The sequence below is a fragment of the Periplaneta americana genome, chromosome 1 (assembly GCF_040183065.1).
Source record: "Periplaneta americana isolate PAMFEO1 chromosome 1, P.americana_PAMFEO1_priV1, whole genome shotgun sequence".
NCBI lineage: Eukaryota > Metazoa > Arthropoda > Insecta > Blattodea > Blattidae > Periplaneta > Periplaneta americana.
The window spans coordinates 27,433,890-27,450,929 of record NC_091117.1 but is presented as its reverse complement, the minus strand read 5'-3'; the positions used below and the strand labels follow the sequence as shown (position 1 = coordinate 27,450,929).

Genomic DNA, 17,040 nt, shown 5'->3' with positions numbered 1-17,040 from the left:
TGCCCTATATAAGCAATGTTGTACAAGGGAACCTTTTCTATCCCTCATACCGAAACCCCTCCTGAAATTTTGCACAATCGTAGGTAGTGTAAAAGTAAAAGTGTGCAAAAACTGAGCGACCGATATAACATGTAACATAAGAAAATAATAGTAATAATAGTAATAATAATAATAATAATAATAACAATAATAATAATAACAATAATGGTTTATTTTAACTGGCAGAGTTAAGGCCATTCGGCCTTCTCTTCCACTCAACCAGTATGATAGAAAATTACTACAATGCTATGAATATAACATAATTAATACAATTCAATACAAAACAATACAATACTACAATACAATATAATATAATACATAATTAATATAATACAATGGCAATTCTTTTTATCTTCGCATCACCAATAAAATAAGTATGTAATAATAATAATAATAATAATAATAATAATAATAATAATAATAGTAACGGTAGTCATTCCTAAATTAAATTAAATTATTAAACTCGATCACAATTATAACTTCAATTTGACTGCGCCCGTAAGAAATCGTTTAGCCTTTTCTTGAAAGTGGTTATTGTCTGGCAGCCCCTAATCTTTTGAGGTAGAGAATTCCACTCACGGCGGACTGAGACAGTAAAAGAGGATGAATAGTGGGATGTTCTATGGGCAGGAATTGCTAGGATTTGACTCTCCTGTGACCTGGTGTTTAGATTGTGATTGGAGGATAAGTAATTAAACCGGAACGAAGATAATTTGGAGTAGAAGTGTGGAGAACTCGAAACAGAAGAGACAGCGAGTGAAGTGTTTTCGGTTATTAAGTTGCAGCCAGGATAAAGATTTGAACGAGGATGTAATATGGTCAAATTTGTGAGCATTGCTGTTGAATCTGACACACACATTGTGCACACGCTGCAGCTTGTTCGAAAGTTCAGTTGTCAAGTCTGTAAGTATTACTTCACAATAGACAAACAGTGGTAGTACGAGGGTTTGCACTAAAGTCTGTTTTAATTCTGGCGGGAGGAAGTTTCTGAATGGGTTAAGAGAATGCATGGTATAGCACACTCTTGGATATTTCCTTTATTTGGCATTCCCAATTTAAATTTTCGTCCAAGAAAATGCCGAGGTTTCTGACGACGGAATGGTACGGAATAGTGGCATTATTTACTGTAATACTTTTATATGTCTGTTGGTTAATGTTATGAATGTTGGCGTTGTGTATTCTAGTGAGTTAGTGGTAGCATGCAGTGACTGTAAAAAGTCACCATACACCTATTAAAATAACATAAATATGTCTTAAAGAAGCGTTTTTAACCTCAGTATGCTAATTTATAATAAATAGAATATGTTGATGGATAGATACAATATAATACAACGTATAAAAAAGAAAGAAAAAAAATTGTAGTTTGAATTCTGTTAAAAAATAGAAACGTAAAGAAACATTTCACATCAATGCACAAAAAGTCTTCATACAGAACTAGGTATTCCTCTGAAACAGCTGAACCTTTGCTATAGGTAGAGGGTGGGATAGTGTCTGTTCAGTTCATGGTACACCTAGACACACCTGTGTACCAGTTCAGTCCGCATTTGTGTACTGTGTTGAAGTAATACAGCAATATGAAGCGTAAAGGGAGTGAAACGACTAAAGGGGAGAGAAGAATTATAATTAATTTGCATAATCAATGCAAGTCTCTCTCTAAAGTATAAAAAAAATTGTAGGAAGACCTAGAGCAAATATTCAGAATATAATTGACAAAGTTGGTAAGTCGAAATCTTTCAAAAATCGAAGCCGATCCGGCTTCGAGGAAATATGGTATATTAGAGCATCTGTAGGAGAAAAATAAATAACAAATTTAAGTATTTTAGTTTCAAACCAAATATCATATAGAGCCTGTAACTCTTATCCAACAATCTACCTCCATAACATCTTTATCACATCGAAGTTGACTAGCATCTGTGGGTCCAGACAGAGAAAACTCCTTCCAGTCTTCTACAGATCATGAATCACTAATAAATGGCTGTACTATGTTGCGCGAAAGAAGAGAAAATATTATCCAGAAATAAGTGTAGTTCTTTATTGCTGAAATACTACTTACATACATTAAAAGTTTCAAAGCATAACACAGTTTTCTGAAATGCATTTTATTCATAATACAGTTAGCTGTCTACAATACATTTTATTGGACAGTATATACAGTACATAAAATAACTTATCAATAAAAAATCTCACTTTAAATGTCATTACCACACACTATGTAAAATTATCAATTCATTTTAATGTTATAAGAAAACAAACTACGTAAAATTGAGATTTTCACAATGCCTGAACATGAATCGATCATGCATGCGTGTGATTTTGGAGTCCGACATCGGTGAAGAGAAGTAAGGGGAAAATTATTTCATCAATTACTAAGGGTTAATCTCTCCCCTTTCCCTGTCTTCGCTGACGAAGGAGCTGATATGCAAATCCGAAACCTTGGGCGTTTCTTCACTTATGGCATTGTAGATCAACTCTAAAATTTGACACTGAACTAAGTAAAATATTAAGCAACATATAATTTACCGAAAGAGATATCTTTAAACAGGGTTTACGTCACAGTCACATTTGTCGCATTTGCTACTCGACTTCTAAAAATGTGACAGTCTTTTAATATAAATGTGCAAAAGTGCGACAACCGCAAGGTACTTGAGAAAATTTCAGAAACTAAGACGATTATGGAGAAAATGAAATCAGAAATGTATATAAACTAATGTGCTCTGGAGAATCTAAATTTAAATTAAATGTTAAGGGAAATATAAAAACAAATTGTAGGAAGGCCTAGAGCAGTCATGTCAATTGATGCCCACAGGAGCAAGCGCGCGCTTTAGAGCTCAGGAGAGTCTGAGCGCTTTACAGCGGAAAGGAAAGAGACAGACGAAAGAGGTAGTAATGCCGCTTGGTCGAGCTATATTCAGGGATGGCCAGCACTGATTCAATAGATAAAGGGAAGAGAACCTATTAAAACTGTATCCATGTTAATTTTTAGATTTGTCTGAGGAGTATAAGTGCATTATAAGAATGTAAGTTTTAATTTTAATGCTCATTCTTCACAAGTTTGAATTTTTAATCAAAAGAAATATTTTTTCAACTTTTTTTAAATAGAAAAGTGAAATTTTCAGATATAGGCCTACTTATTTAGTAGCCTTACAGAATGTTTTCGTAAATCTATTATACCGTAAATACATATTACTGAAGACAGTATATTGAAAATTTTGAAAATATTCGCATGTAAATTGTTTGTAAGGAAATGAAATTAACAGAGCAACTATTGTTAAATCATAAGCAAGAGATACGTTCCCATTTGTTGTAAAAATGTCAGCTCTATAGCTTCAGCACATTTCGAGAACACAATTTAATATTCTGATGATAGGAAGTTGCTCACCAATATCATCTTGAAACCATAATGCGATAAGAGTTTTATGTAATATTAGTTATACTTAAAACATACAGAGCACCTAGATAACTTTGCTTTGTACTGTAATATTGTTTTGATTAGTTTATTGATTACTTTTATAAGGCTAAAGGTACCATCAATATCAATTCCAACTTATCGTGTCATACTCAATCTCTGTTTTTGGGATATCACTTTCTTTATGAATGATGTGTTTCATCCACTTAGTACAGTATAGTTGTACTAGTATGGAAGTTATGTGAATATTCCTTCTTAACTCTTTATTATGTTATTAACATTTAAAACAAAACTGCAATATTAAGAAATTTGTATTAGTATTTTTTGTTTTACAGACAATATAGATAATATCAAACAGAAAGAAGCCATATAAAAATAACGAAATAAAATTTCACGTTCCGTTTGAAGTTTGTGCACCACTGTTTTCTTAATCCAACAGGCTCCTTATTCGTACACACAACCCTTCCTCTTTCCATGCTTAGCCCTTGATGCCCGCGCACGACGTCAAGGTCAGAAAAATGCGCTTGATTTGACATCACTGGCCTAGAGCAACTATTCAGAATATAATTGACAAAGTTGGTAAGTCGAAATCTTTAAAAAATCGAAGCAGATCCGACTTCGAGGAAATATAGTATATTAAAGCATCTGTAGGAGAAAAATAAATAACAAATTTAAGTATTTTAGTTTCAAACTAAATATCATACAGAGCCTGTAATTCTTATCCAACAATCTACCTCCATCACACCTTTATCACATTGAAGTTGATCAGCATCTGAAGGTCCAGACAGAGAAAACTTCTTCCAGTCTCCTACAGATCATGAATGACTAATAAATAGCTGTACTATGTTGCGTGAAAGAACAGAAAATATTATCCAGAAATAAGTGTAGTTCTTTAATGTTAAAATACTACTTATATACATTAAAAGTCTTAAAACATAACACAGTTTTCTGAAATGTATTTTATTTATAATACAGTTAGCTGTCTACAATACATTTTATTGGACAGTATATACAGTACATAAAATAACTTATCAATACAAAATCTCACTTTAAATGTCATTACCACACACTATGTAAAATGATCAATTCATTTTAATGTTGTAAGAAAACAAACTAAGAAATACTACGTAAAATTGAGATTTTCACAATCCTAAACATGAATCGAACATGCATACGTGTGATTTCGGAGTCCAACATCGGTGAAGAGAAGTAAGGGGAAAATTATTTCATCAATTACTAAGGGTTAATCTCTCCCCTTTCCTTGTCTTCACTGACGAAGGAGCTGCTATGCAAATCCGAAACCTTGGACGTTTCTCCATTCATGGCACTGTAGAGTAACTCCAAAATTTCACACTGAATTAGGTAAAATATTAAGCAACACATAACTTACCGAAATAGATATCTTTAAACATGATTTACGTCACAGCCGCATTTGTCGCACTCGACTTCTAAAAATGTGACAGTCTTTTAATACAAATGTGCAAAAGTGCTACAACCGCACTTGAGAAAATTTCAGAAACTAAGACGATTATGGAGAAAATGAAATCAGAGATGTGTATAAATTAATTTGTTCTGGAAAATCTAAATTTAAATTAAATGTTAATGGAATGGACAATATTCAAGAAAGCAATATATGTTCTGGAATGAATTTCGAAGTGTTTGTACAATTCATATATATTATCAAGTTACATGAACAATATTCTCTAATTGATTTACTTATACAGTGTGTTGCAAAAATTCCATTGCACACTGTGAACTGTGAACGAGGATTTAATTGCATGAATCTTGCAAAAACTAAAATTAGAAACCGCCTTTCAGTAAAAATAGTTTAACACTCTGCTAACAATAGTCCTACTCGTGAATTTGATTTTCCAATTGTTTTCAATGTTTGGAGTGCTCATAAAAAATATACGTATCTTAATATGATGTAAATTCGGTAGTAATAGATTCTAAACGAAACTCTTATAATTAACTTACATATACATATAGCATGGTAATGAAACTCCAAAAAGAAATTATATATTTTTTTCTGCAAACCTTGTTAATTTTATCTTTCTGTACAATGATTTAGAATGCTGTATAAGCTTTTGGCAATTTGAATTAATATGATCTTAAATTTGTTAATTCTTGAGACATTTTTTTTTTTTTTGCTTAAACTCTGTCTTGAAATTTTAGTTAACTTGACACTTCAAAAAAATTTGAAGGGTGTCCGTAATCGTTATTATTAAGTGTTTTGAGGGATGACTTTCAAAACACAGAATCTCAAAAAAACATATCCCAATATTCGTATAACATCCACTTTCATACACATAGTTAACATACATACTAGCTACTAAAAATTAAAGATTTTTAAGCGAAGTTTTAAAATATCATCTTAGAAGAAGAGGAGAACTTGAAAGGTGAACACAATCTTTCAAGAGCGCAATAGGCACTATGTTTAAACCATGGTGCTAAAACAAAAGCAGATGAATTTAAATCTGCTACCAGCTGAAGTGGTTGCACATCCACAAAGCTCCTAGTAAGTCTGTTGATAGATATTATTTTTTAATCTAGGCTATGTTGATACAATTAATATTCGGAAGAATAATTTTACGTAATTATTAGACAGTGTGCTGGGATTTAACATTTTTAACCTTTCGTAATTACAAATGCATGGTGTGACAATTTAATGCTGCACGTTGGACTGAAGCATGCAGCTAGTTTCTTTTAGTATGTGCAAATTTACAGACTAGTAGAGCTGTTCTCCACTAATTGAAAGTAGCAGGTGTAGCATGTTTTATCTCTTTCGGCAGAAAAGAAATAGTAAAAATTTAGAGCTGAACATCAATTTTAAATTTCGTGTGAAAATCGACAAATGTGCTGATGAAATGTCAGAACGATTAACAGTAAAACAGTATCTTACTGTGAACGTTCTATGAAAAATCAAGTATTCTGTGTGTCTTGAGGGTTTTAAGGAGAGTCGAGAAAATGTCAGCGACGATGCAGGAAGTGGTCTTCAAGAAAAAAAAAACAATAGATAACAATGGAGGCGAAATGCGGATTCTGATGTTGTGACAAAAACGATTAAGTTTATGATTAATGCCTGAAGAATTAAACATGAACAGGGAAATAGACAGTGGAATTGCGTATGAGGAAAATGTCTGGAAAAAAGTTTATGACATTTAAACAGAAATAGCGGATGTTTGAAATAGCGATATTGATATTTTGGAAAATGATCACTCATTTTAATAGGTTATTACTGATGACTGAACATGGTACTATACTTCCAATATGGTTTTCAAACTAAACTCCAAACCATGTATCGGAAAACACCGAATTCACCTTGGTCAAAAACAGCACGCATGTTAACTCTTGCAATTCAAAGCGTTTTATAGAAAGTGACAGTTAATCACGAATGTATTGAATAAGATCAAACTATTAACAGTGTTACTTAGGAATGGTTTAATGGCCTAAGGAGGAATAAACCTGAAATTTGATCCGACAAGTCGATCCTATATCATTATTATATTCCAACATACGATGCGTCCAGTGTCTGTGCCTTTCTGGCAAGAAAATCAGTTACAAAACTAGACTATCCACCCTAGTCACCCGACTTAACACCTTCCGATTAATGGTTCTTTCCAAAACTAAACATTTTCTTGAGACTATTACACTTTTACTATGTCATACTACTTTTGACAAATAAAATGGTACGGTACAACCAATCATGACTGCTTATCCTACAATTTTGTTCACCTCACTAGCATATGTTCTTTATAACTTCCCTAACATTTGTTTGTTTTTATCATCTGCATAGCATTTGTTTCTTTGTTTGCCAACATTGTACTTTCAATAATGCATTGTACCTTTTAAAATGATTCATGTTTACTTCATTATCCTCAATTAAAACTTTTCTATCATTTATCTTGCCTACATTATTATTTAGGTAATTTTACAGCTTCTGCTGTATCAGATTATGGATAGACACGTATCAGAGATTGTTTAATATATATTGATAATTGAAGTGGAATGCAATTGTCTTAATAAAAATGAAACTGGATCAACAGAGCCTTCTTGACTAGTAATCGTCCATAGAGTTCAATGAAGATTGTATAGTTGGCACAACTTCTAACAAGAGAACAGTTCATCATAAAACACTACTGCCATCTAGCGGAATATTTGTAATAATTAAATGGTACAATAATATATTTTAAAGACAGTTTAGTGCATATTTTAGTAACTCAATTAATATTTTATTGTATTATAGTACTTTATTTCTTCTGATCTTTATATACTTTCTTCTAATAGTGTAATAGTCAATTAAATTCCACTCGAGTTTTGATTTTCTCCAGTGAGATTACTGTAGACAACACAGATTTGCAGACACTTTCTCGCGTCCAGAATCATGCGACAGGGAAATTGAAGCGTATACCAACCAATTTCAGAAATGTTTTCAGCTACAACAACACCACCTAAGTATATAACCACGGAAGGAAGTCTTTCGAAGGTGATAATAGCCGCTAGTGAACAGAAAATCGAACATTATTTTTAAAGCTGCATTCCGAGAATTAAACTGTCACATATTATATGTGTTTGTACTACACTGCTCAGTTCAGCTGCCATTTAACTACAGTAGTACTGCGACTTAAGTATTAGGATTTTTCTCCATTATCCCAATAAATATTATTAAACATGAATTTATATATATGTTACTATATCATACATTTATACAGAGCATACATTTTATCATCCCACTCTCGCATGTGGGGAGTTGCGTTGTGTAATGCCACTTCCACTTCCACTGTCATTCCGCGAGCGTGGAAAGATAAAATGTATGTACTGTGTATATTATTATTCAAGTTTTCCTTCGGGTGCTTTATCTGATTTCGGTTATTTGAATAGCCATGCTATATAAAGGATGTAACTAAATATGTGTGAAGCCTCTTTGAATTTGATACAGACACAAAAACAAACAAAAAAGTTCATACAAAGATCTGGTCAATTTCGCTTAGTTTCTAAGCTACAGTCATTGTTTTTGGTGTACAGGTAAAGTCGCAGATAAAGAAGCCACACCCGTTTCTTCTCTATTTGTGTTGCTTTTTAGTAGAGATATCTTGAAGATAGTAGTACTGTTTTGGTACTGGTAATGCTATGTTAAATCGAAGTGATTTGATAAGAATTTGTCAATGTACATTAAGAAAAACAGCTTTGAAACTTTCCTGTCCATATTGCATAAGGCTTTCAAAATACGTCTTGGGATATCGAATTCTGGAAATTGGAGACAGGATTCCAGTTCACTACAATACTGCTGGCCGTTTCGTTAATTTTCACATAGTCACAAGGGTTTATGTTCTTGCCCATTATGTCGCGAAAATTAATCCTTCGCCACTTTACAACACATGAATCGACTGAACTCCCTCCTGAATTGGCCACCATACAAAAGAGAGCTACCGGATTGAAACATGGGTTTACCACAAGAAGACATGAGAACCACGATAATGGTAATAATTGGATAATTATTTTAGTGACACTTTGTTAATAGTAGAGATATCTTGAAGATAGTAGTATTGTTTTGATACTACTAATGCTATGTTAAATAGAAGTGATTTGAGAGGAATTTGTCAACGTGCATTAAGAAAAACAGCTTTGAAACTTTACTGTTCACACTGCATAAGGCAAAAAAGAGAGCTTTAAAAATACGTCTTGGGATATTGAATTCTGAAAACTGGAGACAGGATTCCAGTTCACTAGAATACTGCTGGCCAGTTCGTTAATTTGCACATAGTCACAAGGGTTTATTTTCTTGCCCGTTATGTCGTGAAAATTAATCCTTCGCCACTTTACAACACATGAATCGACTGAACTCTTTCCTGAATTGGCCACCAGTACAAAAGAGAGCTACCGGATTGAAACATGGATTTACAACAAGAAGAACTGAGAACACTAGATACATGTACCACACTTCAATATCTGTCCTGTATCCGACAACGGCGACATACGTCCAAATTATATGATAGGGGACGTAACTGATCAGGAAAACGAAAGTAAGCCCTAGTACCATTTTTGCAATTTTATTACGCGCCTTGGCTTGAGGATGTTCCTTCATGGTCTGTCCGCTTTTTACCAGATTCAGAGCAGTCAGGATGTACGTGAAGACTATCAGGCTCAGAGGGAGAATGCAGAAGGAAATGAGTTCAAACAGGACTACTTTATGGGAGTACATGGTATCCTGAATACCACACATCTCGATTGTAGCTTCAGATGCAATTGTGGCAGGAAGTGAAAATATGGCTGCTGTGGTCCAGACGGCAAAAATAATAGCTCCGGTCTTAGATAAGCTCGGTTGAGCGCGAGAATTGGCGTGCAGAGGATTGGCTGTCACGATGAACCTCTGGATGCTGAGTGCTGATACAGAATACGCTGATACAGCCAGTGACAAACGGCGAAAAAACGTTAAGAATTTGCACATGTTGTTGCTACTAATTCTCAGGCGGTATATCCAATCTACCTGTTCAACTGGTAGTACCAAGATTAATGAAATCAAGTCAATCACAGCTAAATTTACCACATACATGTTGGGCACAGTTCTCATGTTTTTATTGACTATAACAGCAGCCAGGATGAATGCATTTCCAACAGTGCCAAATATGAAGACAATAGTGTTCACTACTGGTTCTCCATAATTTCTGTAAGTGATAAAAGTACCCAATGCATCCTCAAAATATACGTGACTTCCTTGAATAAACATTGCTTCAGCAGATGTATTACCTTCACTGCACACTTTCCACCACACTTCTGACTCTGGAAGATTGCCATAGTCTGGTGTCTCGGTAGATAAATTTTGTCCAAGTCCTGAAATCTCATCATTCCCAGGCACACCTGCCGAAGTATCACATACAGGAGAATATTCACTCCAGCCGGTGTCGACGCTTCTGTTCACGAACCACATCAAAGTTTCGTAGAATTCGCAGTCACACGGAATCGAATTCTCATCGACGTACAGTTTAGATAGCACTGGCATATCACGAAACATATCACTACTTAAATTACCCAGTTTATTGAAGCTTAGATCGATGTACCGAAGTGCTGTCACGTTCATAAATGTTACACTGTTCAATTTATTTTCTCTCATTTCAATTCGCTCAAGATTAGGGAGATTTTTAAATGCAATTGAACGTATATTGCATCTCGATAGTTGTAGTTCTTTCAAATTTGGATTTCTTCCAAACAAATCATCGTCCATAACATCAAGATTAACATTACCACTAATATCGAATGTTGTCAACGCTGGCAAAAATTTTAGTACATTTGGACTCATACGATTAATCTGATTTTCAGACAATTTCAGCATCTCTAATTTAGTTAAACCAAAGAAAATATGTGCATCCAAAGTCTCAATGTTGTTATGATCCAAAAATAAACTTTTCATCTCTTTCAGATCCTTAAATGTATATGGCTTCAGATCTTGAATATTGTTATAACTCAAAGATAGTGTAACGAGCCTTGTTAACCCACTGAAGGCTCTTTGGTCAACGACGAAAATTTGACAACGTCTGATGTCAAGATCCTTCAATCGAGTTAAACCATAGAACGTGTCTTCTTTCAGTTCAGGTATTTCATTCTCAGAGATATCTACTATTTCTAACTGCGTCAGTTCGCTGAATGTTTTTGACTCAATGTTCAAAATATTACATGATCTTGCACCAAGCATTTTAACATAAGGCAATTCATTATGACTTAGTGTACCTATTTTGTTTCCTGTATAATTTTCAAATGATTCAGAATTGCACTTTACATCGGTTCCAATGTCGTTGCACAGAAATCCACTCGGACATGAGGCTTTCGCTCTTATTGGCTGTATCATCAACCAGATCCAATATATGGACATACCCAGCATCAAAACCAACACCACCAGTAACATCTTCATGACTGTTTGCACGCTGAAAGAGAAATAAAGAATTAAATATCAAGCTTTTGGTTGTGCTAAAGTTTTTGAGTTCTGCAACAAGATGTGGAAATTTCATTATACTGAGTTACACGATCCACGTCCACACCTGTGGAGTAGCGGTTAGCGCGTCTGGCCGCGAAACCAGGTGGCCCGGGTTCGATTCCCGGTCGGGACAAGTTACCTGGTTGAGGTTTTTTCCGGGGTTTTCCCTCAACCCAATATGAGCAAATGCTGGGTAACTTTCGGTGCTGGACTCCGGACTCATTTCACCAGCATTATCACCTTCATCTCATTCAGACGCTAAATAACCTAAGATGTTGATAAAGCGTCGTAAAATAACTTACTAAAATAAGAAAAATACACGATCCACTCTCAGAGTAGTGTCGTCCGATCTCTGTTCCAGTTGTTTGGCACAGCCAAGCATAACAGCAGAAACATGTACGCAAATCATTCGGGTTTCGAACAAACACTACTATAAGATAGAAATAATATTGATTGTGGAATGCTGATGAACTTAACTTACAACATATAGTTACAAAACCCAAAAACTTAACCAAAAAAGTACAATATCTGTTATATATATAATTTGAACTGGTAATATAAATTACGGGAAAACGGCTGGACGGATTTTAATAAATGACCCCTCATTTTGAAGCTTGGAACTCAAAGTTTTTCGGAAAAATAGTATTTTTCAGTGAAATGTCCATTTTTAAACATAATTTTCCTATTTTTCCAAAATCCATCTGTCGTCAGTTTTGAGAACTAGTAATAGCATTCACGGTCGACCTGATATTCCCTTCGCTTTTTTGTAAAGGAGAAGCGAAGCGAGCATCAAGTCGGCCGTGTTGGAGTTCAGAATAAAACAAAACACATACTACAGTAAACAATACTATACGAAGGCCATGATCTGCAAGAATGCTGACATATTTAGAGCTCAAATTAAATTGGTTATTAAAAACTTAACTTACTAAAAATAATTTACAGGTTCGATTCTGTGGTGTGTAATTTTCAGGGTACAGCTGTGCATTGGATATTAAAAACTACAAAACTTGAGGTGGTTTGATGACATTATTACCATTAGAAATTAAATATTATTGTAGTTAATGCCATGATCTGACTATTTTTCATTAATTATACATATTAATGCTATATTGATAATATGAAAGTGAAACGTTTTGGGGTTATATATGTAGATATAGATTAGATTTTGATTTCTATATTTTACTCAGTGGCGGCTATATAGTACATATAGTACATGTTACTGAAAGTTATAAAACTTACATAAGATAATAATATTATTAAAAATTAAATCTTTTTATAATTATTAATCAAGTGGGGTTGGGTCTTTTTCATATATTTAATGGCGGTGTGGTGTAGATATTTATATGCATGGTTCTCTTCAGTATTGGCTCGAGAGAGTGTATCTTTCATTGTTATGGAAGCAAATAACTTTCAGAATGTCTGGTATTCTTCATTGAAAATAAATCTGAAAAATGTTTATTTGAACGTCTAATGAACTTAGTTTGCAGCATTTGCTGTACAAGCCACTAGTTTTATTTATTACTAACGGAGAAAAATTCGCTCATGTACTGGGAATCGAACCCAGGACCTTCAGTTCTACATACTGAATGCTCTGCCACTGAGCTACGCCGGGACTCCATCCACAGCACCGGATCGAACACCTCTCCTTAGTTTTTCCCTTTTGGCCTACTCTCTATTTCGACATTGTTATTATGTCATACATTAAGTGACTTGGGTGGTCGGGAATCAACAGTTAAGTATAATTAGGCAATTAGATCTTTATTAATTCTTTTAAGCCTACAGAATTCTCTGTGATGGTTATTATTTATTATCAAATGAGAAAAATTCGCTCCGGCACTAGGGATCGAATCCATGGTCTTCAGTTCTATATCGATCGTCCAGTTCAAAAGTGCGACAACTCAAAAATTGCCATTTTTTAGTTATTTATACTACTGAAAGCCCCTTTCGGAGCTATTTCCGATTCAGTATTTAGATAAGTCATATTTACAAACAAAAAGAAAGAAACTCAATAAACTGCTTTAAAATAATTATAACTATGGACTTTACTAATTCATTATTAGTACATTTCGAAATGTATTAATAATGAACTGGAAGATTGTGATAAACTCGTCCTGAATACTGACTCATTTCTAATTGTCGTGGTTATGAACCAGAACTTTGTTCCTTTCTAAGTGATTTATTTGAAACTTTCAACTGAAGATATCTCAAAACTTGTTTTTTTTTTAGTTGTCGCACTTTTGAACTAGACGATCGATATATTGAATGTTCTACCACTGAGCTACATCGGGAATCCATCCACAGCACCGGATCGAACTCATCTCCTTGGTTTTTCCCTTTTGGCCTTCCTATTTACATTATTGCGAAATAGAATTACAAATCATTCCAATTCATAAAGTAAGCATGAAAGTAACTTTTAGTTAGAAGTAGGTCTAAGTAATCACAAGAAATTTGCTTAGTGTGAATTATTTAACTCTATAATAAATTTGTTTAGGATTGTGTTTAATCAATAACGTAAGCGAATTTTCACTTTTTATGTTTAAAGTTAAGCAAAGTGAAAGTATTATTATTTCATCGATAGAATGCAAATACATTTTCTAAATCGAGATTTGTGTATCTCCATTTTCTTTAAGTCTCCACTAGTTTTAGGAAAAGGAAATTTTGATGACTATTTCGTTTACATGACATCATTCCATTTTCGGCCAATGAAATGTAATACAATTTTGAATTCCAACCAATCACAATCATACATAGCATAAATTCTGCAGCTTGATTTATCACAATCAATTTATCGCATGGTTGTTCTTTTGTTTAGTCAGTGTCGCCAACTGTTTCCATGTACATCGATGAGCATGAATCCATTGCACTAAATAAAGTGCGAAATCCTACTTCCACATCTACATCTTCATCTTCTAATTCCATGTCCATTGTATCTAATGAAAATGACACTTCTTCATAACAATTGTTCATTTAATTAATGTATTAATAAGGTTATTTGTAATAATTATACTGTAAAATGTTTAAATTAAATTATGATTTCAGCAGATAATGAAAACGTATTTCTATTATAATAATAAGAGACAAGCACAGTACATGTACTTAACATTTTTAAACCTGTATTTCGCTTTTCTCAATTGGCATTACTGAATAACATTCAATTTCTTTATTACAGTAATCGTTATTCATCTATTTCGACTTTACAATGTCTGAATAGGTTAAGTATTCATAAATATACAATTATTAACATTTTGTGAGCGAATTTTAGGGTATATTATTTACATTTTTATTCAATTCACGAAATAGTTCTAATAAATGTCACTCGAGGTCTGAGATTTCCCAAATAAATCTCAGACCTCTTGTGTGGCATTACTATAGATAAAATGACCGGTAATTTTGCCATGAACTTCCTTATCCCTCACATAAGTAAAGGGAGAGTTATATTTTACATCCCGCAAATCGATATTGGATTTCAAGATTCGATTTCTTTCCAAAATCACGCTAACAAATGTTACAACTGTTAAAATTTAATTCATTGCCTCGGGCATAATAGAAAGCATGGTAACTAATAAAAATTCGAGGACCATCTGCATGTAAATTAATAATAGCAATATATATTTAATACCAATATTAAGGCCAACGTTTAAACTCCTGAGATATGAAGTATTATCATCATATCATCAATAAAGATACAAAATATAAAACCTAAAGCTTTATGTCATACTTGGTAACAAATACATATTTTTTTTTATAAACAGCTAACGTTCAATAATAATATTGAGAAATGGCATAGAAATACAACACTGTGGAAAGTTACTGACCGACAACCGTTTTTTCCACCATAAAAAGAAAATGTTTCGAGCTGCAGTGTCAGGTGGTTAAATAAGTATTTCAAGGCAGGACACTCATTTTAAGGATACTTAAATCCAAAGTTTCCCACTTCATGCCCGAAGAAAGATAAATAAATCGTTGATTTAAGAAACTCACTGTTACGGGCACTAACAAGGAAAGGTCGTGAACGAAAAATGCGATGTTTTAGCAAAACTTGTACTAAGGTGTAAGGTTTGGAGGGTATATTTCAGCACTTAGAATGTCTAGATTAGTGACATAGCTACTTATACTTCTATTCATTCATTCCTTTATTCATTTACTTATTTATTTATTTATTTTACTTATTTATTTATTTATTTATTTATTACTCATTAAATGATTTATTACAATATTTGCTACGTTCTTTATTTCTTTATTCATTCATTATACATTTAGTTTTATGTAATTATTTATTTACTTAACCGTTTACTTGTTTATTTATTTACTTATTTACTTATTTATTTATTTATTCATTCATTTATTCATTCATTCATTTATTTATATATATATGTATCTATTTATTTTATTTATTTATTTATTTATTTATTTATTTATTTATTTATTTATTTATTTATTTATTTATTTATTACTCATTAAATGATTTATTTCAATATTTCCTTCATTCTTTATTTCTTTATTAATTCATTATACATTTAGTTTTATATAATTATTTATTTACTTAACTGTTTACTTGTTTATTTATTTACTTACTTATTTACTTATTCATTCATTCATTTATTTATTTATTTACTTTTTCATTTATTTACCGGTAATTATTTCAAAATGATACCATCGAAACGCACAGGTAGTTTTAAGGGAGGTAAGATGGATGGGTAGATTTTAAAGTGATGTGGGCAGATTGATTTTAAAAGGAGATGGACAGACTGGTTTTGAAGAGAAATGGATGGATTAAGTTTAAAGGGATATGCAGAATGGTTTTAAATGGATATATACAGGTTGGTTTTAAAGACAGAGAGACATGTTAGTTTTAAAGGGAAATAGACTGGTTTTAAAGAGAGATAGGCAGATTGGTTTTAAAGGGAGATAGACAGGACAGATCGATTTTAAAAAGGGGTTGTACATTTCTACAGGAGGAATCTAAATTCAACCAACAAACGTCCAGAAGTTGTAGAGGACATCCAACTAACAATTAGAGGCAGGAAGCCAATAGTCATAAGTCAGTTGTTCACAAGATACAGGCTGTTAATTATTTGTATTTGAAACTATTTATGCTTTATTACCTTACTTTTGACTTACCCTACAACTATAATTTGTTACTTTGACAAAGCATAATTATGGTGAAGAATGGGTAGAACGGAGAAAAATTCTCTCCGGCACAGGGAATCGAACCCGGGTTTTCAGCTCTACGTGCTGACGCTTTATCCACTAAGCCACACTGGATTCTAGAATTTTTCTCAGTTCTACCCATTCTTCACCATATGGTAATGCAGAATTCCTACACAGAAATATAATATGTACTTCGGTACATCATAGTAAAATCATAATTAGTCTACAAAAATGAAATTAATACTGCAAAATTGTACGTACAAAAAGCAAAACATAACAGGTGGGTGTGACTGCACAATCAAATAACAAAAACATATTACTGCAGATTTTTCTCAAAGTGTGATTTCCCCCTGGTTCGATATAAGCTCTGCACCTCATAATCATTGACCATCTAACCATCGCGCACATATTACCAAAATTTTTAACTCATGAACTGCAGCAACGGCAAAAGTATCACAAAATCTTCGGCTGAAGC

At 33.1% G+C, this 17,040-nt stretch overlaps 1 protein-coding gene across 2 annotated transcripts in view; it reads right to left on the bottom strand.

The window, feature by feature from the left end:
• Window positions 1-2,046: 2,046 nt before the first annotated feature.
• LOC138693132 (uncharacterized) overlaps window positions 2,047-17,040 on the bottom strand; it is a 36,110-nt gene continuing 21,116 nt past the window's right edge. For both annotated transcript variants that reach the window (XM_069816831.1, XM_069816922.1), the window contains exon 2: window positions 2,047-11,364. In XM_069816831.1, the coding sequence (XP_069672932.1) occupies window positions 9,249-11,364 (2,116 nt within the window). In that variant the 3' untranslated portion in view covers window positions 2,047-9,248. The remainder of the gene's footprint in view (window positions 11,365-17,040) is intronic.